At 43.1% G+C, this 27,850-nt stretch overlaps 1 protein-coding gene across 3 annotated transcripts in view; it reads left to right on the forward strand.

The window, feature by feature from the left end:
* LOC139649714 (mannosyl-oligosaccharide 1,2-alpha-mannosidase IC) overlaps positions 1–27,850 on the forward strand; it is a 92,145-nt gene that overhangs the window by 34,796 nt on the left and 29,499 nt on the right. For all 3 annotated transcript variants that reach the window (XM_071526197.1, XM_071526198.1, XM_071526195.1), the window contains exon 3: positions 4,708–4,788. In XM_071526197.1, coding sequence (XP_071382298.1) covers positions 4,708–4,788 — 81 coding nt within the window. The remainder of the gene's footprint in view (positions 1–4,707; positions 4,789–27,850) is intronic.

The raw sequence follows: 27,850 nt of genomic DNA on the forward strand, positions 1-27,850 counted from the left end.
ACAACGCAGATTTGTTCCAACCCATCTTCGCCATTCACTAATCATCCTTCAGACAGTGTCTTCTGTCACCTTCCACTGTCCTTTCTCACTGCAATAGGCAGAAAAATAAAGGAGATAGAAAAACTGGAGACAGAGTTTCGTCTTGAGGTAGTGATAGTGAGAGGTTTTGCGTTTGCCCTGACAGCCTTGTGTTGTCTCCTAATTAGATCCTCAGCTTGAGCACAGTGACGAGAGACAGACGAAGCAAAAAAAAAACAACAAAAAAAAACAGTGTTTTTCCCTTCACCTGATTTCCTTTCCATGCCTGTAGCAGAGCAATTATCGTTGAAGTCACTGAAATGGCTGAAGGAGTGAGGTGTTCGCTGCACCGTGCTCCAGCTTGCCTTGAGGAGCAGCTAAGGGGGCTTTTTGTTTGGAACGGTTAATTTGAGCTCTGGACTGTGGACACAATCTGGACTGTGTGGAGATATCAGAATACCTCAGAATACATTATGTCATTTTTTGGGGAGAGGAGTTGCTTTAGCCCATTAGGGATTCCTTGTCATTTATTTATCATCAAATTAAACCTAAACCCTAAATTTAAACCTAAACCTCTGTCAAACTCAGATAAGCACCAGCGGTCCATAGTAAACCTGAAAGAGGTTAGACCACTTACAGCAAAACCTTGGAGCTCTTCATTTGAAGTGACAATGAAATCCAGACTTAAGAAGGGGAATGGAGAGGGAATTGCACATTTAATGAAACTGAGCAATTTTCATTGACATTTTCCCATAATTGTCTTTGATTTCCTCCACACAAATTTGTTTACATGTCATGACTATCACATTGTGCTTTTGCTTTGATTAAAATATCCATATTAGGATCTGACAGTATTCCAGTGCACAGCTTTAATAAGCAAAAACAACCAAGTAACAATATTACTGCTGAGTTGGACAAAGTGAAATGCCGTATAGCTGAAAAATATCTATGAAGAGACCTATCCAAGTAGTTCTTTATTTACAGTATATGTGCATACCATATTTTTATTTGTTCATGTGAAAACAACCTTTAGAAAGACTTTGAAACATATTTTGAATAAATTGATTAATCTTGGTGTAATTATGTTTTACTCTAGATGACAAATTTATTGTTTCGTTTCGGACTTTCCCAGAGCCCCAGGCTTTGCTTTTTTTTTTTTGCTGATTAAACATATATGATGGAATTAGATGCAAATCTGAATGGTTGAAACAATAATGTGTTTTGGAAATAGTTACCCAGCAAGTTTAAATACAAAAATCAAGAAAAAGATATCTGATGGAAATTCCACCAGAAGGCTTCTATTATCTTAATGTATTTGGTGGGATCTTCAAGTAGTCCATTTGAATGAATGGAACTTTTATATAAAGCTTGGTGAGTGATTTATTAGGCCTGTATTGGGAAGCGAAAGTCTGATCAGCAAACCTTTGTCAGCGTTACTGTCCCCTCTCACCGTACCTCATGCCTGTCTTGCTGAGTGCCACCATCACTGGTGATAAATAGACACTCCATTCCTAATCACTGCCATCTTAGTGCCATTATAGAATGGGCCGCTCATTTCAGGGTTGGCAAGACAGCTCAGCTCTGCCGCCATGCCAGAGGCGTCGGTGCTTTGTCTCAGGAAATGTCACCCGTTCCGCTGACTTAAGGGACGCAGCCAGCACCTTCGCTCTACATCACCCCCGCTGTTATTACCTGATGCATATGTTTCATAGCACAAGACAAGGATGATATATGTTAACAAACACAGAATCACTTTGTTGCCAAGTTCATGACATGTACAAGGAAAATGTCACGGTAATCTGCTGCTGTGACATCACAACATATAGGACATGTACAGTGAGAGAGGAGGCCAAGCAGTAATAACTGATGCCAAACGCTTGTCAAAGTCTTGAATATATATCAGAAAAATGTAATCATATCAAATAGGTTTAAATGGAATAAATATTTTAAGCGATATGTATGGAGATAAATGATAGCTTTGAACAGATGCCAGTAACTTCCCATCCCTACGCTATCTTCAGAGTGGAGGTAATTGCCCTCTATGGCACCCAATTACAGTTTCCTTATCATCCACACTTGAGATAGCAATTTCCTTCTCAAGGGGTCTCCAAGTCAATAAGTAGCTAGCATGAGAGGCAATAATTACAGTGACATATTGAGACACATATAGTGCTTAACACCTCTTATCTTATTTCATATTTCAGAAAAGGGAGCAGACCAACTGTGTTTGATGTTAACAAACAAAAATGGCCTTTTTGAGCCTACAGCTTTCTAAGGGCTTCACAAGCACAGTCTGATCGATTGTTTAAACCACTGCAATTTAGGAATTATAGTAATAATAATAATAATAATAATAATAATAACTTTATTTATATAGCACCTTTAAAAACAGAGTTTACAAAGTGCTTTGACAGACAAAATAAAAGCAGAATACTCAAATTATGAATTTAAAAGGCAATAAAACAATAATGGACAGAGGACAGAGGTGGAAAAGAGAAAATTATTATTATTAAATTAATATTATTGCCAATCTGCAACAGATGCCTTTGTTTTGCAATCGCTCTGCCTAAGGTCTCATCCTGGCAGCATGAGAATATTGTCAATGAAGCTTTTCTACAAGGTTTCAAAAGCAGGTAACCTTAGCACTGTGTGTATGAGGCAAGCAAAGGACTATCAAAAAAGGCAGGTATTTTTCCCTGAGGACTAGCTATTTGTATGCTGAAGAGTGTACCTGCACCCAAAGGGAAGAGGTTAGAACATTTCTATCCAAAAGGTCTACTATAAAATAATATAAAATCGCTGTTTAGAGAGAGAGAATTGTTAAATATACAAAAAAGCCTAATAGCCAACTTCAATATTTTTTTTGGTTTTGATTTTGTCAATTCAGAAGAAGTGATAAACTGTTGGTTTTCCACAAAAAAGATAATTTAATTTAATCAGAAACCAGATGCTGTGTTTTGTTTTCTTTTCCTTTGTTTTTTTACCTGTCCAAATATTTGTTAAAGTAATTGCTCTGTAATTAAAATCAGTCCATTCTCCCAGACAGACCTACCACAGATCACAAATTCGCACAGCATCCGATTCTAAACTTACAACAAAAGAGGAGAAACGGCCGACATTTTGAACCCGTACAACAAAGGAGTTAGAATGAAAATCCACCATGAATCACTAAACTCACATTGTGTTGGGCTCATATTGATCAATACTCCCCTGCAGTTGTAAGCGGCTCTCAGACAAAAGAGGAAACAAACCACCGGGGAACATTATCACATGGCTTTGACTTTCTGGCCTGACTTTATTGAGACTGGTCTGGCAGTAGTCTTTGATTTCTCCAGAGAGGGTATATCCATTACAGCAGACTTACAAGGAGACTAAGGGCGGCAGGGGAGCTTAGTGGTTAGAGAGGCTGCTTCATAACCAAAAGTTCACAGATCGGATCCCCGCAATAGCTAATCTGTCCGTCAACAGCCAGGTATCCTGCTCTTAAGTGTCCATGAGCAAGATGCTGAACCCTGCCTGGGCAGTCGTTGACAGTCACTCTGAAGAAGAGAGTTAGCTATATGTAAAAAAACAACAACATCTAAATGTAAAATGAGAGCAATGATGAGTGGGGATGCTAACAGACTAATACTAGGAAGAAAAAACTGTCTTGAGTTGTTGCAGTAGAGGCTTTGCAGTTGTGTCACAAATCTCCTAGCAACCTGGTGCCATCATGGTGGTAAATTGGAGAATTGGCTGTGTGCAAATAATGGATAAATGTCTCACAACCATTCAAGAATAACAAAAGATGCCTGAAAGAGATTGTGTGAATGCAGGTCAAATCAGTAGTTTGCTAAGTAAAAGTGAATAATCTGATATGGTAGATTTATTCCCAAATTTAGGTTATTGTGAATCAGGAAACTCTCTTTTCTTTAGCCCTTGGCCTTTTGGTCTTAGTCTCTACTCCAAACCACTGCGAATTTTAGCTTGAGAAGAGTCAGCTCAGTTAAACTAAAGAAGCATCACGTTTTTAGCATTGTTAGCCAGCTAACTATAGCCAGATATACTACATATAGATATAGTGCGCAAATCAGATGTGTTTACAATAAGACAGTGACGGCTAGCTGACCTGATGTGGTTGGCTTGCTAACAGGCTAACATTATGTAAACACCAAATCGATCAGATGTGTCAGTGGTGAAAGTATCAGTTCCCAGTCAAACAGTTAGAGATCAATCTTGTCTACTGAATTCTGTTGGGGTGGCACAAGTTGTACGTTTAGAAACGCAATCACCTGAAAGCTCTCTGTAAAAATATGCGAGGACCCATTAATAGTGCAGCGCAAATAGGCAACACCTGGATGTCATGAATTTTGATCACACACCCATGCTCCACGGAGACTTCACAGCATACAGTGTGTGATGTGAAATATTTATCTACACATCTGGGTTATCGTATGGCTAAGAGGACTCAGGGGCAATATATCTACCCGGGTATCTCAATTATTAAATACATAAACTCTCACAAACACACACATCAGTTAAGTATGAATGACGATAAATTATGATGATAAAGTATTCGTATCCTTTCCATAAACATCACTGTGCTGCTCTACCGCTGATTGAGGCCTTGACCAAATATGACATTTGATGATTTGATCTCTCTCTCTCTCTCTCTCTCTCTCTCTCTCTCTCTCACTCTCGGTTCAACAGAACGGCGAGGCATCACTCTTTGAGGTGAACATCCGTTACGTCGGCGGGTTGCTGTCGGCGTACTACCTGACAGGGGAGGAGGTAAGATTAATTGACGTCCATTATCCCCCGATTCTAGTGAGAGCTGCTGCTTCCGTTATCCCGGCCTGGCCCTGGTGTTTGAATGATGAACAGGCCGGCTCTGTGTGTGGTTGCATTTGTGTGTGTGTGTGCGTGCATCTGAGTGTGTGTGTGTTTGTGTGTGTGATTGAGCATCTCTGAGGTATAACAGGAAGACACACACACACACACACACAAACAAACACACACAGACACACACACATACATACATATTCACACATCTTTGCATAAAATGATATGCTGGAAACAAGAGTAAAACTACATACAAAGAGCTAATCCAATCTCACTTTCACATTAGGTGCTCATATTCCCATTTTACACTGTTTTTTCAACCATAACCATATTGCCTGTATGTAATACAGTACAATACAAATCTGCTCTCTGTAATGACCCAGTATATTATCAATGGAGTATAAAGGCATTGGTGCAGCGGTGGCTTAGAGATTAGAGGAGCAGGCTTATAACCGGAAGGTCGCTTGGTCACATTTGGGCCGGGACATTGAGTGAGAAATACTCCCCCCCCCCCCTTCATAACCACCACTGAAGTGCCCTTGAAGAACCCCCAGTTGCTCCAGTGGAGCTGCTCATTGGCCAAGACAAAAGGCCTGTAGTTGCAATGGGCAGCTGAGGATTTGCTAAAAAAGAGTATGAACGCTCGGTAAACTTTCGCTGAATAAATAAAGGTTAGAAAATTGCCTGTGACAAGCATACAGCACAAATGGCCCAGTTCATTATCAATGTAGTGTAAAGGCACTGGAGGTCAACGTGTCACCGTAATGAGCATCTGCCTCTAGCAGCCTCCCGGAGCGTACATACTACACTGTAGTTGTACTGTTATGAACGGCCACTCTGTCGAAGAGGCTGAAATCCATGCAGAAGCAGAATTAATGGAGAGCGGATCCAATGACATATGAACACTTGAGTTGGTTTAATGGACATTGATTTGCAGGCTGAGCGAGTTGAGGAGAGAGCAGCATAAAATTCTCCACCACTGCCGGATGACTGAAATATGAATGCATTGGTGGAAGAGAATATATATTGCTGAATCCATTATGTCACATTTGTGTGCCATTAATGCCATACAGAAAATGGTCTTCTATTTTATCCGTTGTTCCATAGAAATTTCCATATATTTCGTCACTAATGACGTTTTTGTAAGTGTGTGTGTGTGGGTGTGTGCATAGAAAGAATAGAATACGTGTTTGTCCATGAAGCTATTCTCCTATCTTGCAGTGCCACACAAGGACATAAGGAACAACTAATCTGGGTGAAGAGAATCTGAAAAAAGAAACACCATACAATGGCTTCCTGTTAAAGCTTTTACATCTCATTCATCTTTTTCACTTCCTTTTTTTGACCATCAGTATTGTTCCACTGCTCCCTCCTCCAGCCACACTGGAGAAAACTCTGGTCTTTGTAATAAGTGCTGCCATCTCTCTCTGCTGCTCAGTCAGTTATGTTCAGCCGACTACAGTCCCCGTCCCCGTCCCCGTTCCCGCGTACTTTTCTTTGTCTTGGGACTTCATGCTGTTTACCATGCGCCATCATTCTCCGGAGATGGAGCACACCATCGCAATTTCCTGACAGACGTATCAATACGCTTTAGCGCGGCGCTATTATCCATCACTGGGTCCGCTCGTGTGCCACGCACGCTCACCCCGTGAAGGGTCCCCTGGAGCGAGATTTATCTCCGCCCGGTCCTCTCCCCTGCCGTTCCCCCATTAGGGTCTTTCCCTAGGAGTCTGCTGTTCCATCCCAATGATAAAACCGACAGATTGAAGGGGCCGTCGTTGGTAGAAACAGGTCCGGTTACCGCAGAGACGTAAATCACCTGAGACACAGTGTCAGCTAGGGGGGACCTTGTGGGAAACGATTATGGGATTGTGGATCCAGTTTGACCGGAGGACATTCGGCACCTGGTGCCGCTGTAAACGATTGCCGGGAAACGGGTGATGATTATGGCTCCTTGTGGGACGCAGTTTGCTGGGGAAGTGCTTGGAGCAGAACCGGAGAAACACCTGACCATTAATAACTTCCTGTTGTTATGACCGTGTATGCACTGTTTGTGTGTGTGTGTGTTTTCTTGGGGCTCCCAGAAGGATCATGGCTGGTCTTTATGGAGGCACCCCCCCAAGTTAGACATCTTGTTCAAATGGGCCTGGCTGGTCGGGGCTCTCCCTGCTCCGTTTGCCACTCTTTCATCACTCACTGTCACACACTCCTGGCCAGACCAAATGGCTCTGGCTGCAGTGGCTCTAGGTGTTAGATGTGTGTGCTGTGGTGTGTGTGTGTGTGTGTGTGTGTGTGTGTGTGTGTGTGTGTGTGTGTGTGTGTGTGTGTGTGTGTGTGTGTGTGTCCATTTATCTCAACAAATGCTTTCATATATGTATGCATTTACCCTCACCTTTCTCCATATAAGGGTGTGTGTGTTTATATGTGAACACTTCTATCTCTCCACTGGCGTTGGGCTTTTTTGTGTCTGTGTTTGTGTGTGCTTGCGCGCATGCATGAATGCATACACGTGCATGAGCTTGTGTGTGTGTGTGTGTGTGTGTGTGTGTGTGTGTGTGTGCCTTTCTATTCGTGTATTGGCACATGTTCTATGTGCCATCTCCTCACCTCCATTAAGAACTTAAGTGTTTTTACGTGAACTCGACCTCTATTTCTCCACTGCCAACGTACATTTGTGTTTGTGCTTGTGTGTATGTGTATGTGCGCACTGCATGCCTGCATGCAATCCTGTGTGTGTGTGTGTGTGTGTGTGTGTGTGTGTTCCATTCATCAGTGTCCATCTATATGAATGTGATTGTGTGGGTTGGTGGGACCTTGTTTGTTCCAGTCTCATCCTCTTCCTTGGTAAGAACAGAGCACAGCGAAGGGAAAAAGGGGAAAGGGAATGAATTCAATCAGCCTTGTGTGAAAATTGCCCCTGGGCTGAGCTAAAGCAGCAGGGAGAGAGGGAGGCAGCAGCCGGCAGAGGAGAGGAAAGAAGTGCATTCATATGCTCATCAGCAAGAGGAGAGAGATAGATAGAGAGAGAGAAAAGAGAGAGTGCGAGAGAGAGAGAGAGAGACAGACAGAGACAGACAGAGACAGACAGACAGACAGGAGAGGAAGAGACAGGCAGGAGAGAGGAGAGAAGTGTGTTCATATGCTCATCAGCAAGTGTGAGAGTGGTTGGGGAGGTGATACAAGGATACAGAGAGAGTGGAGACAAGAGGAAGGGAATAGAGACGGAGTCGGAGAGAGCAGAGGAGAAGGAGAGGAAGGAGAGGGGAAGATAGTGACAAAAAGGCAGAGAGTGAAAGCGAGTGAGACAGAGACAGGAAGGAGACGAGAGAAAAAGAGACAAAGGCAGGGAGAGAGAGGGAGGCAGGAGAGAAATGATAGTGACAGGGAGAAAGGGAGAAGAGAGGAGAGGGAGAGAGACAAAAGAGCCGGGGAGAGAAACAGCGAGAGAGAGAAAGGGAGGGAGAGAGAGAAAGTTCATATTCATATTCTCCTGCCGTAGACAGGTGCTGATTAATAGTCAGGCATTACAATCATTGGCAGCGGCCATGCTATGAACCTCATTTGCTCTGCAAGATCTTGTCAAGCCAACAAATAAAGGTCAAAGCACTCATTCTAAAAAAAACTGCTGCAAGACTATACACTGCTGTTGATACCAAGGCACATGCATCCTGAGAATTAACCTGCTGCTGTGGTTCTCCTTGGGAAGAAAATGTTGCTCCCTCTCCCAGCTGAAGCACTTTCTTTATCTCAAACACCCGAAACACCGTTCCTTGCAATCTACTGTAAAGCCATTTATTTCATCATTAAAAGTAAATTGCAGTTACAGTAATTGCCACTTAATGATTTTGAGACCCACACAAGACTATAAATCATGCATTTTTAGAGCCGTACATCCATTTTCAAAGAACTTCCAAGTCCTTTTTGCTCTGAGGCGACACTTGTAACCACTGAGCCACTGTCACACTCCCGGCCTTGTTTTTTTCTTTTTCTCAAATTCACAAACTTACACGGTTTTTCAAGGCCTGTGGGTCCCATTTTAAGGCCTGTGGGCGTCATTTAATTACCATAATTTCAGACGTGTCTTTGTGAGATAATTTGGTGGGGGAAGGATGGAGAGTTTGCACCAATCCATGTTGTTTTCCTTCTAATTTGGGTGACCCACTTCTGTCTCCAAATATGGCTTTAATTTGGCTTCTAAAATAGGAGAGCACATATGATGTGATACACACACACACACACACACACACACACACACTATAGAGACAAATATTGCTTGCAGTAAATTGGACATCATCTCATACATAGTCCTTTCATCCTCATTTCTCTCTATTTGCCTTTGCGTCACTCTGTTTTTCTCTCTATCCACACAAAGCTGAGGAAAAACCCAAGTGTCATGTTAACTTTGGCAATGCATATGCATTAACAGAGGAACAAAGTTTATTCTGAGAACGAATGATTTGACCTTTACTTGCCAGCTTGACAAGATCATGTGGAACAAATTGATATTCATAACGCAGCTAACGTCGACCAGCATGCCTTAACACTCAATCAGCAACCTGCTACTCGGGGAGAATATGAATATTATCTGTCTCAGTACCTGTCCCTGTCCCTGCCTCTGTCTCTGCTTCTGTCTCTTTTTTTTCAAAGTCTCTCACTCTCCCTGCGTCTCTCTTGTTCCACAATGCCTCCAGGAAGTATTCAACCCCCTTGACATCTCCTGCATTTTGTGGTGTTGCAGCTTGAATTCAAAATGGATACAATTTCTGTCAATAGTCTAAACAATATACCCCATAAGGACAAAGTGAACATGTTTCTAGACATTTTTTTTTTTAAAAGATGATATGCAGAAGCTCATTTAAATACAACCCTCTGAGTTAATTCTTTCTAGAAGCACCTTTGGCAGTGATTACAGCTTTGAGTCTTCTTGGATGTGTCTTTATCAGCTTGGCACGTCTGTATTTTTTGGGATTTTCTCCCATTCTTCCTGGCAAGTTTTCTCAAGCTCGGTCAAGTTGGACAGGGAGCCTCTGTGAATCTTTTGCCTCCTGCTGCTTGAGTCTTCCATGCTTTTTTTTCAAACTCCAGGTGCTCCAGGTGTCTTTTGTGAAGATTTGTGAAGTGCTACTGACTCATGTCCTTCAGGCTAGATCTCTCGTTGCAGCTAAGGAACTCTGCCGTTCAGTCAGAGTGATCCTTGGGCTCTTGGTCACCGGCCAGACCAGCTCTAGGAAGAATCTGCTCAGTTCCATATTTTGTCCATTTCCTAATGATAGAGCCAACTAGAGCTGGGTGATATATTGATAAAATATCGATATTGTGATATCAGACTAGAGATCCAATGGGATTGTAGTTAGCGTAATATTGTGATATAGCTTAATATATAGCTTTTTGTCTTTTCCTGGTCTTAAAGGCTGCAGTACAGTTATCTTTTACTGTTACTATGACTGCTCTAGCTGAGTGAAATGAACACTGAATGCCTCTACCTGCTTCACCATTTTATCCACATTAGCCTACTAATGCTCGTTTCGTAAAATTTTCTCATGTAAATATCTTCTGAAAGCACTACTAGTCATTGCCAAAATATTGTCACGTTATGGATATCTAGGTATTGGGTCAGAAATATTGTGATATTTTATTTTGTAGACGTCGCCCATGCAGCCCTAGAGCCAACTGAGAACTCCCAATGCTTTATACACCTTCTCTACATTGATCCTCCTCATCCTAAAGACATTCAAAGGAATTTGGATGCACCTTAACTCAACTTTCAGTGTCACTGCGAAGGGGCTGAATACTTTTTGACTCAGAACATTTCAGCTTTTCACTTTTAATTAATTTGAGAAAAAAAGTGAATACAAGTACGTTTTGACATTATGGGTTATTGTGTATAGATTAGTGACAAAAGATCTTAAATCCATCTTTGATCTTTAATCCTTTTTGAAGTCAGGCTGCAACACTGCAAAATACAGAAAAAAAACAAGGGGGTTTCTGAAGGCGCTGTAGGTCTCTCTCTCTCTCTCAATTCAATTCAATTCAATGTGCTTTATTGGCATGAAAGTTCACAGACAATATTGCCAAAGCATCAAGATGAATATCAGTCTAGGTGCGTGTGTGTGTGTGTGAGTGTGTGAGTGTGTGCGTGTGTGTGTGTGAGAGAGTCAGTGCCTGGACAGAGGAACTGGGTTGCTGCGTGTTCAGCTCCCGTACCCAGAGCCTCCATCACAGAGTGAGGATCAGTAAACTATGTGAAGTAATTAATGTTTGTTGGTAACAAGGGTTACACACATTTTATATGCAGTATACAACATTCAAAGAGAAAGATATCACATATGTGGGGTTTCAGGATATTGAGAGATTAAGATTATGTTAATAAAAAAAGAAAAATGAAATAAATAAATGACTAAATAAATAAATACAATAAAATAAAAGTGTATTGGTCACTCACTGTTCCTCAGGTTGTGGCAAGTTTCTACGAACTGAGCCGCTAGGTCTGCTGTGTTTCCCTCTCCTAGTAGAAGTCGCAGCTTTGATTGATCATCAAGCTCTCTGAAGTGGGAGACTTGGGAGTTGAACTTGTTAAAGTAGATTTCTCTGGCTGATTTGAATTTTTCACATTTTAGGAGGAAGTGCATCTCCGTCTCGACCTCACCTGTCCAACAGTGACCACATTTTCTGTTTTCTTTTGGTTGCCATGATTTCTTATGTCTTCCTGTTTCGATTGCCAATTGGTGGTCACTGAGCCTATACCTGGTGAGGATCTGTCTCTGCTTTCTATCTCTGACAGTAGAGAGATATTCTGTCAATTTATATTCTCTGTTTAGGGTCAGATAACATTCTAATCTACTTTGGCTTTTAGTTTCTTTATTCCAATGTTCCAAATAGGTTTCTTTGTATTGCTTAATAATTTGGTTAACTTGAATTGGTGTTTGTCTCTCTCTCTCTCTCTCTCTCTCTCTATCTCTCTCGCTCTCTCTCTCTCTCCCTCTCTTTTAGGGCTGGGCAATATATCGATATTATATCGATATCGTGATATGAGACTAGATATCGGCTTAGATTTTGGATATCGTAATATCGTGATATGGCATAAGTGTTGTCTTGTCCTGGTTTTAAAGGCTGCATTACAGTAAAGTGATGTCATTTTCTGAACTTTCCAGACTGTTATAGCTGTTCAATTATCTGCCTTTACCCACTTAGTCATTATATCCACATTACTGATGATTATTTATCAAAAATCTCATTGTGTAAATATTTTGTGAAATCACCAATAGTCATCCCTACAATATTGTCGCAATATCGATATCGAGGTATTTGGTCAAAAATATTGTGATATTTGATTTTGTCCATATCGCCCAGCCCTACTTACAACTGAACATTTAGCCCACTTTGTAGAAAATACCGAGATATATATCGTGTATCGCCATTCAGCTTAAAAATACCAAGATATGATTTTTGGTCCATATCGCCCAGCCCTACTCTCTTTTAGTCTCTATCTCATCCTCACCCAACGCCCATCACCCTCTGCAGCAACAGAGAAATACTATCATCCTCCCCGCTGTGACCTTGCGTCCCAGTGAAAAGGGTCGGGCTGTGGCGAAGAGAGATTTATGTATGCTAGGTGATTTTTCTTCATGGTAGGTTACTGTGTATGGGGAGCCAATTGAATTAATCTGAGTCCCAGAGAGTCCACAGCGCGCCGATGTTCATCAGAATGTGCATGGAGAGGATCCCTTTTCAGCCGACCTCAGGGAGACCCAGGCGGATTCTCTCCCTCCAGCGAAGGGTAGAGCGTCTAGTCTGACACCCCCCCCCCCCCCCCTCCCCATCACACTGTCTGCTTCTTACATAAGCCGTGCTTATAGAGAAGGGAAAATGGGAAAATGAAGTCTGGTTGAAATGTGTGATATATGGTTAGCCAGGGCAGGTGGGGAAAATTGTAGACAGAGATGATATATTATGTAGACAGTGCTGAGTCGGGCCATGTGGAGATGATACTATATAGAGACAGACTAGTGCTTCCTTTGGTTTAAAGCAGGTACCTTTGAAATTCAGTATTAAAACGTGTGTCTGTTCTCCACTCGAGGATAATCGAGTTTGCATGTAAAGAAGAAGAACATTCGCTAGTGTTTCCTTTAGTCAGAAACAAGAGAGAACGGTTTGTGCTATCCTATAATCTGTGATGTCATCCTGCCATGTATTATATCGTTTCACTTAGAATGAATTGGAAACGATGGTAAAAATGACTGTGAGTTTTTCTAGATACATATCTTGGTTCTGAGCTGTTGCAACCGCTCTAGAATAGTTAAAAAAAAAAAGTCTTTGAGTCCGTTAAGTTATGGTTTGTGGTCCAGCGCCTGATTCCACCACATGCCTGTTAATCATGGTGTTGTAGTCAGATTTGAACATCATCATTTTCCTTCCATGATCTCAATTACTGATCTATCTCAGCATCTCATTAATGCATATGAGCAGGCAGGACTTGGTATTGCCTACTGTCAAGTCATATTGACTCCTGTTTCACTGTTTCCTCAACACCGTGTGTGTTGCCTTCTGCTACTGTTAGTTAATCAAGGAATCTTGCTGCTTCACAAAGTCAAAACCGCAATCCATTTAGGCAAAGCTTCATAGTTCACAATTCTGGGATTACAATGGCTTTAACTCAACACTGGAGGCAGGCAAAGCGAGTGTGTACAGTAAATGTCGGTGCATGTGAATGAGCCTGAACGCGTGCACGTGTGTTTGTACAGTGTGCGTGCATGTGTGTGTTCTGCCACCTGTGTGTGAGCAGTGAGGCCGTGTGTGCATGTTATCTGTTTGTCTGGGAGTATGTGCCTTTTTGCTGAAGAGCTGAAAAGTGGTCTTGGAAGAAATTTCATTTCCTCAGATCAAAGTGGATCATCATAATCGCACAGTAACCTGCTGCGCTCCGTATTCACCGCCGCAGGCTTAGCCGTGAAAGGAAAGCTCCCTATCCCAAACCCCCATTCTACTCTATGTACAAACACCTAATCCCATTTGTGAAAAGTTAAAATAACTGTGCTCTGCTCTGCTCTTACACCGTTCACTTTTATTATGGAGTTAAGAGGCACTGGATGAGAACAACATTCCATAACCAGGAGCTCATACATCATGCATTATGTCTTGTTCAAATGTTATATGCATCAGAGCGTTTAATATTTGTTTGAGTCTTGTAGAGTAGGCTAATAATAACTCACTCACTGAATAAATCTGTCATTCAACAATAAGCTAACAGCTTGTTTGCCAGGACTGCAACAAAGCTGAGCTTCTATGGATACTAGTGCTGCAATTGGCAGAAATGTGGCATGATTAAGAAAGTGAATAGTCTTTTACACTGCTAGAATAACGCAGCAGCTTTTTCTTTACTCTGTCTTGTTGACACTGATATGTTCCTACCTTCTTTCCCTCGGTCTATTGTTTTTTCCAGAATAAACCCTTCAATTAGTCTTTTTTTAGAGATACCTAACATTCTCTCTGGAGTAATTGGACTTAGCCTGGGAGTGCTTTGGCCTCGGCCCAAACGAGCCCAACCTCAATAGAAGCCCCATTGAGAAGAGAGACTGATGAAACTCGGGTGCTTTTTTTTTTTTCATGTCATGCCAGTCGGAAGGAATGCGATGCAGGCCAAACAAATCGAAAGCAGGGGATCGTTAGGCTGCCCTTAATGATGTCAGCCTTGTGGCATCCAGGCCTTTTCATTCAGATTTTACATAGCTCACAGCCCGGGGTCCTCATTTATAGGCTGCTTCTCTCCGTCCAACAGCAATTAAAGTAGTGTAAAAGTCTTACTTGAAGCTACGAATTGAAGCTATTTAAACAAAATCTATATCTTCCAAAATATATATTTTTGAGTAATAGCAGGTAGAAAGACCATAGAATGAAAAGAGCTAAAAAAATCTTATTGGCAATCCTGAATGTTCAGTTTAGAAAATTTTACTACAAGGCAAGAACTCCTGAATGTTTTAGCGTTTAGCTTTCAATCAGACAAGAATTTGATTTAGTAAAAATGCCCTCTTATTGCTCCAGCGCAGTACATAGGATTATTTAAGGGGTCAAAGAGCTGGCTTTAAACAGTGAATAGTATTGATCCTGATGGCTTTGGCTGGTGATCAATGCCTTCCTGGAAATGGAGTGTCTGTGCGTTGTGAGGCTGATTTGTAGCTGTAAAGGTTGAGAGGCTTAGTGATGCATACAGCTCATGTAGTCTCACATTCACAGCAACAAAAAAAAAAGGATGAAAATAAGTTGCTTCTGTTTTATTTCCATGTAGTTCGCTATCTTAAGTTTTCTTTTCAGTGTGGGTGTAGTTTATAACAAAGAGTGTGTTAGATGCTAAGGCCTAATAGCATCTGAATGTGCTGAACCCCACAGTGCTTGTTTTGTTTCATCTGTGTGTTTGCAAAAAGGTCTGTCCATTTTTATTTTTTATTCAGATCGAGTTCATGAGTTATGTCTATGCCATTTGATGCCGGGATACAAAAAGTTCCCACAGCAACAGTGACAGTGAACTGAGACCTAGCCAGGGGTCTTGCCTATTGTTTTTTTTTTTAAGTTGAAAGAAAAGAGAGAAAAAGGGAAAATTATATTGATAGCATTTATTTTTCAAGCCTTAAAATACACATCATGGCTCACGCTGCCAAGAGGCGTTTTGAATTCAGACAGGGTTGGCCGTAACTGCTTTTTATTCAGAACAAGACCCCATGGAATTGGTTTGGGTGGCTGCCCCTCTGAACAAGAGCTGGAGAGATAAACAACTTGCATGCCAGTGTGAGTTCAGATATATTTGTGTGTGTGTGTGTGTGTGTGTGTGCATGCGTGTAGTGTGTGTGTTTGTGCCGTGCGCATGTACTGTTTATATACAAAACAATAACTCTTCACCAAATATCAAAGGTGCAGCACATCGAATATGATCTCCCGCACTCCAGAAACATCAACACATTGTCACAAAGAGGAATCAGTGAGAGCAGGGGACAGGACAGAGAGGCCAGAGAACAAACAAGCCGCAGCGGAACGGCAAACAACACTGGCAGCTAAGTTGACTCTGAGTGGATTTTAGGTCAAGAGGAAAACTTGCGATGTGATATTGCCACAGAGACGGCATGACAACAATATGAAAAATAGTCCAATTTGGTGTGGGAGACTAAGTCTGTCTTATTGAATCCCATTTTAGCTGATTAATGTCTCTGTGCCATCCCCAGCCCAGCGATACAGCACAAACTGCCGCGGCTTTTCAATTCCAGACGTAATTGAGTGTGTGTTTTTCATGAAGCTGCAGTGGCCATTAATTAAGCACATAAAAGCAACACATTAACTGTGGGACAGGTTAGAAGGCCTACTTGCTGTAATCAATTAGATGATAAATAATGAATGAAATCTCCCCGTTTGCAGCCTGGGGAAATTCAATTATTTATTATCACCGCTTCTTCCCGTGGGTAATCTCCACGTCTGTCCAATAGCTCAGGTAAATTATTGGCTTAACATCTTCCCCATACACACCTGTAAGTTTGTGTATGGAAATGCTTCCTGGCACGATGCACACACATGCACATACATAGGCACACACACACCCATAAAAACATATGCATATACACATACTGTTCACACACACACAGACATGCACACACAAGCACAATCCCAGGCAGTAATTGATCTGTTTCTTCATATTTAGTGTAACACAATTAGCTAATGGGCCTCTTAGTAGGCATGCGAGGGGAGATTTGGAAGCGCTCCCTTCGGAGCCGCTGATGGAGAAGGATGAACGGCCGTCGGGGCCGAGGCTGCGGCTCCTCCCTCTTCCTCATCAACAAATAGCCCCTGCTTGACTTAAATATATCATTATGGCTGCGGTGCGTGTCCTCTTGCTTGCTGTGTGGGTAATGGAGCCGAATGCCGCTGTTGCCGAGACGTCCTTCGCCTGCCAATCAAAGGACGTGTCCGGACACCGGTTTCTGAGAGATGCGATGATGATATACTGTCAGGTGTTAAAAATGATGTTGAGTTCATTTCAAAGTTGTGGCCATGACTTGCAACATTAATTTCGTCCTTCTCCTTTGCTCACACTATGTTTTCACCCTCTTACTCCTCAGTTTTTTTTAATCTTATTTTTGTGCCTTTTTCTCCCCTCAGCCTTATCTTCTTGGTTGTGGTATTGCACTCATGTCCCGGCCAGCTAAATGCATGGCTTCTCTATCTCCCCCTCCCCTTCCGATTCTCCGGCTGGAGCGGCTCTGCTTTCAGCTACACACAAAGTGAGATTGCCCTGGGATAAAGGAGTCAGCTCACATACTCCACCTGAGGTAGTTACGCTTCGCTGTAAGTCTGAGGAACGAGGGGACGAGGACATATTTATGGAGGACTGTTCCGTAGGTCCTGTGGGAGAGTCTGTGCTCGCAGTGCGCTTTGGGCTAGAGGAGTTCATACATCTTGGGTTTCGGGTGACAGAGTTCATTCTCTCTGTCTCTCTCTCTCCCCGTCTGATCTCTCCATGTAGCCTCTTCGGGCATTTTAAGATTACATACAGCATCAATTAAAAGACTCCGAGGTCTACTGAAAGCAAGCAGGCCGGGTCTGTGCCCTCTCAGCCTCATTTTTGCTCCTCCTCCTCTCTTTACCCTGACCTGTTTTTCATGCAATCTCTTGAATCTCAGTGCATGGTCTCTAGCGGCTGGCATGATGCAGAACCAATCACAGAAACTCTCCAGGGCATCGCTTTTTCAAAGAAAGGTTCACTCTGTGCCCTGATGTTCCATTATGCCTATTTCCAGTATGTAAATGAAACCTTGTTCCTCCCCAGCTCTTTTTATCTGTTAATATGAATCGCATTGATACTTTTTTCACTGCAGTTATCCGTTGCAGTGCTGCAGTCCACCGGGAAGAAAGGATGAGATTAAAGAGACTTTTCGACTGCGATTTTCCATGATTGATTGCTCTCAACCACTTGTCAGCTGGAATTATGGTTCCTACTGTGAATTCATCCACTTGATTTGATTCTCTGCAAGAGATGCTCTTAATACTCGCAATCCCATGGTGCACTCGGCGCCTCAGTGAGCGGCAAGGCCGAACATGGCCGTTGATTGATTGATGGCTTACTGCTGCTGGTGTCCCACTGTTGTTGATATGCAGCCCGTTCAGTATGGTTCATGATCAGCCTGTACGACTGTGTGCTACAGTGAGTATCGTCGCTCTGGGTGGTCTGATGTGAAGTCACAACACATAGAGAGTTTTAGCGCGGCATCGCGCAACAGTCCGCTGAGCTTTTGAAAGCCATTTGCTTATCACTCCCAGATCCCAGGACTGGGTCAGTGTGCATGCACTCTGCCTGCCTGGTCATGCACAAAGATCATTCTGTGGTGTCGCATTGCTGTGTGTTTCTTTATTAATCCAGGGGCCGTTTGCATTGTAAGTGCAGATGCTCTTTTTTAGCAGCTTCCTGCTTCACATTCATAGTTACACATATTTACATTCTGCTTCACATTTATAGTTACACACATTGCATATACTGTATATATACATATATTGATTTTTTATAACTTCACTCATTTTATATGGTACATACTTTTTTTTTAGCTCAGCAAGTTCTACTGCTATTACTGCTGCTATTTTGCACACCTTCTTAATGCTGCAAGTTTTTCATACTTTGATCCATTCATTTCTGCTTAATATGTTCTAATTGTCAGTTTAGTATGTTTATACAACCCCCTTTTGCCCTATTCTTGTTTATATTATATTTTTCTTTGCTGTATCCTTTTACTACCCAATTCCCAGATGGGGATCATCAAAGTTTCATCTCCTGCACCTGGGGGCTGCCCAGTATATCCAATCTTCTTCAGTTGAGAGTTAAGAACCTTGCTCAGGGACATTTAATGGTAATTTCTGAGGGAAAGGAAGCCTTACTCATTAACTTTCCATGTCCAAACTTTGTGAGCCAGCCTGGGGATTCGAACCTTCCGCTAATAAGCCTGCTTCTCTTGCTTTTAGCAAAGTGCTGCCCTGTCTGCAGGACATCCATGTCAAATTTTTGCTTCCTCCTATCCACAGTAATGTACAGGTGAAGATGAATGCTGACTTTACAAAAAGGATTTTGCATTCACATTCCCCCGTGGCACCGGGATAGTGAAATCATCACTCTAGGTTGGTTAGAAATAGGATTACAGCGCATTCTGACAGTCTGCTTCTTGGGGAAAAAAGAGGTTGATATATCAGTTAATATGCATGGAGGCTTAGACCCATAGTTCTGGGCCGGTTCCCAAGTGGAGAAGTGTGGAGATCGGGTATTACTCTGCTGAAAGCCCAGAGTTGGCCCTTTCTAGAAACTAGGCCAGCTGCCATATTTGCAGCAAGGTATTTTATCACCAGGTGACAGTAGCCAGGTGGTAGATGTCATATTTAGTGGGTACAAATATGGTACAAACGAATGGTACCGCAATGTGTGAGGGCTTGCATTTATACTATAAAAAGGCACAATGTGCATGAACATACATAATAACCCCAACATGCATGCACATACACACCGTCACAAACCTACAACCCCACATAAAGCTTCTACACGTGTGAAAAGAAAGTGAAAAAAATCAATTATTTGTGTCCCATACATATATATATACTCCCAAGCTGCTTCAGGGCACGGTGCCTTCTCCCCTCCCTTTCCCTCTCCATCTCTGTCTCCCCTCCTCTTCCTCCAGTGGGGAGCAGGGTCACCCTAGTGGGCAGGGTGCCTGCGGCTTTGCTTTCCAGCTGGAGTGGGTCCGATTAACACGGGGAGACAGGCCGATCTATCACTCCATTAGGGACAGGCGGAGGGGCTGCTGATCATGGCCACTCAGCCATTATGTGCAGCCCCCTTTTCCCAACTTCAAACCCCCTTTACCTCTACCTCTACCCCCCCTCTACCCCCCCTCATCTTCTAGTAGATTGGCCTGGCAGAAGCTCTGGCTAAGCTGCAGTGTCTTTAACGCACACACACACACGCACAAACACACATGCACACACTTTGTCACTGACCAAGAGTCACAGACTTAGTCTTCCTGACTTTCTCTTTTTTCCTCACTCGCTTTACTATTTCTCTCTTTCACAGACACACACACACACACACACACACACACACCGATGAGTACTGTGGAGCTGGCTGACGTGAGCCTGCAACTAGGGATGGCAGGTGTCAGTCAAATGTTCCCATTAAGATGGAAATGATGATTTCACTAAGCAGTAAGAACTGGTTGACATGGCAAAAACTGGCCTATACCTGGTCTAACACTGACATTTTCAATGACTATACAGCCAGTATCATTCCATGGAAAATGCTTGATTTGTCTTTTAGTTTGAGATACAACACTGAGCAGCAAGCTGAATAAATGCACAAGTGTGCTCTATCTGCTTTTAAACCATAAATGGGCTATTTGTTTGTGCAGCCATATTTAAATTAATTGGGAGTATACTCATTGTGACAGTCTTCATTTCCATAATTACTACAGCAAAAGCATGATTTGCGCCACCAATTATCATTTATCATAATGGCCACTGTTATTCCTAAAAGTACTGTAATAAGAAATGTACATTACCAGATAATGGAAGTGGTGAAAAGTGGAGGGAAAGTGATTCCACGGTCAAGCTCTCTCTCTCTCTCTCTCTCTCTCTCTCTCTCTCTCTCTCTCTCTCTCTCTCTCTCTCGCTCTCTCTGTCTCTATCACACGCACTCTGTAAAGCCCATGGTCTACCTGTATCCATGGCAACCTGGACGGCAGAGCACTACAAGAGATGAAGGGAGCAACTCAAAGCCTAGAGCCATGGCATATTTGTTTTGATGTCTTCACATTGCATGGGAGAAGACGGCATCCACTGAACGTGTCTACTGTGACGCATCGGGACGCCTCTCTGCCAGTGGCCACTTTACTTTCCCTTCACTCCTGTACCGTGACATTTGAAAAACCATCAAACAGCCCAAAAGAGAATGCATCTGAATTTCCTTTCTACTCTCTCCCAAGATCAGCTTTTTCAAGCCGCTTGGATGTGATGCGTTGTTTTTCATTCCTTTGAAATAAAAGAAAAAATTGACTGCCAGCTTCTTAAAAGAAAGTGCCTGTGAATGAAGACCACTGTGGGCAATTATGCAACATGGTGAGGTTAGGATTCAACACACATTTGATTCACACACAGACAGGACGATAATGGGCTAGACGAACAGACGTATGAAGGACATGTTACTTAAAGGAGGGGTTTCTTTTGCTTTTTCAGCAATTTTATATAATTACCTGGTGTCTATAAAATACATCTGTTAAGTTTTTTTCAGTAAAAATAGTTTAGTAATAGCTTTAGCTATTCACTTCCCAGTGTTTGTTTCCCACCTACAAGAAAACAGGTTGTTTTACATAAGTAGCTTCTTTTGCTAATGAGCTACTGCTCTAATTGGCTGGCCATTCTGGAAGGCTCGCCCTCCTCTTAGTGCTGATTGGTCGATTTCAGACAGGAGCAAAATCTGACTGGCTTGTACAAGGGGGCGTGTTTTGTAGTTGGTGACTCTGGGGAAACGGCATAGTAAGATGATTCTGTTTTTTTTACTGTGATTATTTCACACCTCCAGGTACCAAAATCACCATAAATACTAAGAATTGCCACATCCTAGGACACCCCCTTCTTTCTTAATGTGATGTATTTCCTGTTGAAACAGGATATTGGGGTGGGACATAACACGGGGAGGCATCATTCAAAAGTGTAAACCAAAGGGATGGGAGTTAGGGAGAGTAAGTCAGTTTTATTTGATGGGAGGGGCGGGATTGTTCAAAAATCTGTGATGGTTTTATTGGTTGGAATTTTATTTACGTCTCCTGGTAGTCACCACTAAAAAAATTCTGTTTTCCAGGAAGTAAAAGTAATGGGGTTTTTTCTAGAAAAATACAAGAAAATGCATTTCATTGTCATTTTTCTTTTCTTGGCATAAATTGTCAAAGTGCATGGTATGATAGTTAGAAATAGGAAAAAAAAAAAATAAATTTCAGTGTGACTTTAACTCCCTGTCGGTTTGCCTGTGTACTGGTTAATGATCCAAGACTACGTTAAAAAAGAAAAAGGAAGTTTAGGAGCGTCCCTCGACCATGATGCTTCTATTAGTCTGTAATTACATTCCCTGGAGCCTACAGGAAGCGTCACTATTGTTCCACCCCACTCCACTTCCACATTCGCCATTGCCTCAAAGTGACTCCATTGCACATCAATTCTCTGCAGTCAATCCCACCACTGTTTCTGCTCCCCTTGAGCTCATTTGCCACCAATTCCTCTTCCATCATCCAAACTGTTTTTGGAAGCTGAGATGGGGCCAATTCCACCTAGAACGACATTTCATTACAGCCAAGAATTGAACACATGGTGACCTCCCCTCAGCTTGCAGCCTCGCATGTTAGGTCAAGGTTTCCTTTCCCTTCCCGAGAAGCAGAAATGGCTTTGGTATTTTGCCGCAAACTGTCTAAGAGCTTTGGCTGCACAATCACTACGCCCGTAATGATATCAATCAGAGCCAATCAGGGTGCTCGCTTTTGAAGTTGTATGCTAATTTGGGCCTTGATGAACCTCCTCTTAGTGTGATTTTGTCTCCAGCACAGTGATTGCATTGATCAAGTTAACCTGCGTTGTAACTCAGTTGGGGGGGAACAGGTCTTGATTCGCCTGTCGGAGATTTGAGGGGAGAAAATGTCCTGGCAGCTTCAGCCGGTTGAAACCGGCAAAGGCTAGCAGCGACCGGGCAAAGTGCCAGCATAGTGGGGTTGGGGAGTGCTTTCTTTTTGTGCCTAACAGTATCTTGGCACCTTCCTTATCCTCACGTTGTGTCTATGGTACACGGGCAAGGATTCTGGCATTCGCTCAAGGTGTTGGACCCAGGAGACAAGCTCCTTCATGGCTCTCCAGTTCGCCCAACTCACTCCCCTCCACTCCCTCTGTAGCTCTCTCAGGTGTGTCAATACATGTGGCAGGTGGGCAGATATTTCCAGCTATAGCTCTGGCATAGTTTGTCCATTCGTTCAAAAGCAATTATAGGTCAACAGTGCTCTAATAATTCCCAGAGGCTTAGTAAAGGGTAAGCTTTATCCCTCCGTGAGAAAGGGAAAAGTTGAATAGAAAGAGAAAAGTCACGCAAAGAGAATTGACTCGCTCATGAACACCCATGCATGTGGTGAAGAATGTACCGCAGTTGCATTTTAAGTTTGTGTCTTTGTGTGAAAGAGAGAGGGAGTAAGAGATGGAGAGAGGGAGAGAGAGAGAGAGAGAATGTGTTTGCAATACAAAGAGAATGAGGACTTAAGAAATCAAGAAGCCGCAAAGGAGAGAGAAGGATCTTTTCATACAATTAAGCTGTAATTGCAAAGTTTTGCACTCAGGTACAGTGACTGGCTGCCAGGCAATTAGGCCATTTTAATTGCCGCTCAATGTGGTTCAGGTGAATGCAGCTTCTCTTATCTACACACTCGATTTAATCCAATGTCTAATAGCCTCTGTAACGTTTCTATCCTCTGACTTTTTTTAGTTTGAGGGAGAAGTTAAGTCGTTCTTATTTCTGTGTGCTAATTGGAATGTTTGGGTCAATGGCGAATTGCTAGATCAGAGGGCTTAGAAGTCACAGAGAGAGAAAGATGGAGACAAAGAGAAAGAGAGACACACACAGAGAGAGACAGAGTGAGACTAGAAACTGCAGTGAGCTGGTTCACAGCTGCCAAGCAGGTAGCTGCACTCACAATGTGACACATCTGCCACCACAAACTGGGTGCACACAGGAGCTGCCAACTACTGCAACTCTTGCTTTTTCTCTCTCTCACACTCATACTGAGACAGGTGAGCTCTTCTCACATACCACTAGTGTTTGAAACAAGCCATAGCAGCACCAAGTGCTGGGTGAAAAGAGAAAAAAAACAAAAAACGTTAAATCTCCTGTGTGGACATTGCTGTGGCAGGAGTGACAGCTTGCCCTCCCAGGAGACGTCTTGGCTCTGCTATTGTCACCACCATGGGCATAGGAAGTCCCAGCAGCCCTCTGAAATTAATAAAAGGTGACCAGCAGCCTGCTCTCTCAGCCAGGCTCAGGACAGCAGCCTTATTCAGGGTGACAGAGCCGGTGACTTGTCCCAACACAACCTGGGTGTCCTGAATGGGGCGGGACATTAGCAAACGCCACTCTGCTTGAAGTGCTCTCTTGATTACCGTTGACTTTTCCTTGTATAAGGGAAATTAACAGACCAAGGTGACTTTCACAAAGCACCGAGTTGTCCAGATAACTCATTGATTTTCTTTGTAAGGGTTTAGCTTACCTTTACACATTTAACACATCATTGCTCGAATGAACAGTTTGGATTTATTGCCCTGACAGTTTAAAACATGGCCTACGCTGAACGTGGCTTTGTCAACCCACAGTACACGGCTTCACACTTGTTAAGTTTACCCAGGATTTGCCGTGTTGTTACAGACCAGTGAACAATCGGTAATGTAGCCCCATGTTAAGCTGATTGTTTTCCACGCGTCAGTAAATAACATTTAAACATCTGACTCCAACCCAGGGCCAAGCGCTGACCACTGATTCATATAACAACACTGGCAGTCAAATGTAGCAAAGCCAGCCAACCAACCAACCAACCAACCACACACACACACACACAAACACTCAAACATACACACTTAAGACTTAAGACAGAGCCTTTTTACCCCCCCACCCCTAGTGTTGTTCTCACCACCATACCCTGCTGGAGAGCTGCCAATTCTGGATCTGTCAGAACAGGCTTATCGATTGGAGAATTCCCGGTGTGATCAACACCCGTCTCTCAGCCGAGTGGCGAGCTGATGACCGCCCGGCGTGGCTCTGCCTCAGTGTTGCCTGTCAGGGTCAGCTGCCTACCGCAACCCCCCCCCCCAACCCCTGTGCGCTTATTTCCTCTCTGAGCTGCCGACAAAGCAACAGCAAAGCCCCTCACATACAGCGAGCTGCCTTTGAATGCTAGTATACGCTAGCGTGCCACTGTTAGCTTTGAACCCTTGGCCTCCCTGCGTTGATCCCAACCGACTTCAGTTAGATCAGTTTGTAGCTTTGTATCATGGAACTAAGGCCGTACACAGTCTGACCGGCCGGCTCGCCATCAGAGGGAAAAGGCACAGTTGTGTATTTCATCTGACCGGGCTGACAAACATGTCGTGTTTGAGAGAGGATATTGATCTAGTGCATGACACTGAAATCTGGCTTCCTGAACGACTTGGCAGCCTTTCATTTGTTCTGTCAAGCCACCCCTCTTCACTCATCCCTCCTTCTCTTCCTCCCCTCGCTCTGTCCTTCCTTTCCTTTCCACTCACCCCTCATCCATCTATCGTTCCTTCATCACTATTTCCCTCGCTTCCGCTCTCATCCAAGTTTCTCTCTCCCTCCTTTGCTTTCCTTTTCCTTCCTCTGTCACTCCCTCCCTCCCTCCCTTTACGCCTGCTTCCTCTTTATCTTGGTGCTCGGCTAGCAGTAACATTTAATTAGCATCAAAAGGCCAAGGCAATGCAATAACCATGAGCCGTGACATTTGTGGCAAGACGGGGGATCCCTCAGACGACCTCAGGCCCTCGCACATGGGGTGGGGGTCTGGGGAGTATCAGACACCATTACTCACCATCTTGTTGGAATATTCAGCTTAGGGTTGTAAGCCCAGAGACACTCCAGGGCCTCTGGTAGTTCAAAGAAGAAGAGTGTGAAAGTGACTCATCCTCATCTATTTTGTTGGTCTTGCACGGAGCCATCTCTGTAAGTGGCACAGTGCAAGCTTTTTGTTTTGGCCAAAGCTTCATCATAGCCCCATATATTTTTCTTGGTACCTCCAAAATATGAAATTCCATGCAACGCTAGTTCCTTTTTTTTCCGATATCAAAAATGTCCTGATGGGAAAACTGGACCGTACCATATCGGCATGTTCTGGGAGAATTGGTCAAGGGCTAGTGACCACAAGTTTACCAGTCCTAATCTCAGGTGGCAAAGCTACAACCCTGATGCCCTCAAGCATGGCTCTACTCTGGCTCTGCCTCAGTGGGCTCACAGTCAATACTGCACCATTGTTACCAGGACTACCCGAGTTGCCCCCTACTATTTTCTGATATGTTGGAACTTTCATTTATTCAAGCACTACACATCCAGACTCCTCAATTTTACAAATGAGCACAATGTACAAAATATGCAGTGATGCAGAAATTTGTACTATTAATTTTGTTCAACTGCTGGGCATTTCCTTGTTGATGCATGATAAATAATAGAAGCTTTAAACTGGATTGTGCAGTGTGTTTTGGAATATGTGTGCAGGCGTAATGTTTTAATTATGAAATTATTTTTTTACGTATTTTAGTCATTTCGCTGGTTTGAGTGACCTCCATTCTCACTGGGCTCAGACTAGCTTTACTGTATTTGTTTTGTTTTCCTCACTCCCAGTGCCTGAATCCTGCACCTGGGTCTTCTGGCAACTGTCATGCAAATCTATTCAGTCTCTCTAACATTATTTTGCCTTTAAATTGATGGAGCGTGTCCAACCCCAAACAACAATCCTCTTTATTGTCGAGCTGTGTGTCTGAACTTGAGTAGGGAATTGTGTTGATGTGTGCCAGTGCGGAGACAGAGGAGTGGCAGCAGGATGGATGCCACCCCCCGGTGAGAAAATGAGTGGAATCACAGCATTTTCCACCCAGCTGACACCCAAGACAGATGGAGCTAGCGAACACTGCAGCGCAGCCCCAGACGAAACCATGGCAACAGCGCGTACACGGCAACAGGAAGCCCGCCAGGCCAATCGAAAAAGAGAATGTACTGCCATCTAAGTAGGTCCCCAAGGTAGACTCACAGAGGATGATAGCCTAACGGATCGGGTATGGTGCTGAAAGAGTCAAGGGGATCCATCACGACGCCTGTGGAAGATCGAGAGGAATACAATACTGAATGTTCCATATCCTAAAGGGACGACTTGATATAGGCTGCAACAGCTAGTGCTTTAGATCACAGGCAAAATGGCATGTCATCAGCAATGCCTTTGTAATGCTGTTAAATAGAAGTTGACTGAAACCTCAAAGCATTTTTAGATGAGTTTTTAGAGAGCGTGGTGTGTGAAAGGGTTGTTTATCCAAAATCTGAATTCACCTTTTTTCTTTTTATATTCTGATTCTGTATTGATCCCCGAAAGGAATTTCTCAGAGCAGATCAGCTGCAGAGCAGCACCCTTGCAGCTGGTAGAGATTCAGTGTCTTGTTCAAGGACACTTGAGCAGGACGGGCTTGAACCCAGAGATTCCCGCTGAATGAAAGCCAAAGTCTCCCGACTCACTACACCACCCTGCTGCCCAAGTACCATTTCTACAATGAGAATGATTTTACAGTAAGGGATTTATCCGAATTCATCAAAAGATTTATCAGTGGATTGATACGTTTATAGTATATAGCGTTACCACCCATGCCCACACAAACAACTGAGTTTCCACACTGACATTTCACATAGAGAGGAAAAACGTCCACTCCATCCAAGAGGCTGCTTTGTCACATACCAACAAGGTTTCTCTGCTAGCATACTTCCAGTGAAAGTAAATGCTATTTTCTCTGCCTCCTTTCTGGAAGAATTTGCTGCGGTGAAAACCTGACCCCTTCCAGCATTATCATGTCATCTAGCTCTGATAGGAACCCACACGGTGTAATGTCACGATGTAGTGAAGCCAAGGTAAATGTCATACACAAAATATGTGCCCATTCCACAGGTAGGAACACAACAGACTCGCTGCAGCTATTTGTTGTCTGTTTTTATGGTGTGGAATTTGTGTTCAGTGGAAATGTGTCCCATCAACTGTCCTATTAGATTTCAGTTCCACTTGCTGAGTATTGAAAGTGTGCAAAAATGTGACCCCCTACATATTCCCATTCTTCGATTTGCAGATCAATTATGTCTGCCATCTTTACTTACATCCCTGCCTTGTCTGAGGTGGTTTATGACAGTGTTTACTTTCTGTTTGCTCAATGGCAGCCA

The sequence above is a fragment of the Centroberyx affinis genome, unplaced genomic scaffold (assembly GCF_046629955.1).
Source record: "Centroberyx affinis isolate AG114_WGS23_722 - 3 ecotype Tasmania unplaced genomic scaffold, CSIRO-AGI_Caff_v1 ptg001394l_1, whole genome shotgun sequence".
Classification (NCBI taxonomy): domain Eukaryota; kingdom Metazoa; phylum Chordata; class Actinopteri; order Beryciformes; family Berycidae; genus Centroberyx; species Centroberyx affinis.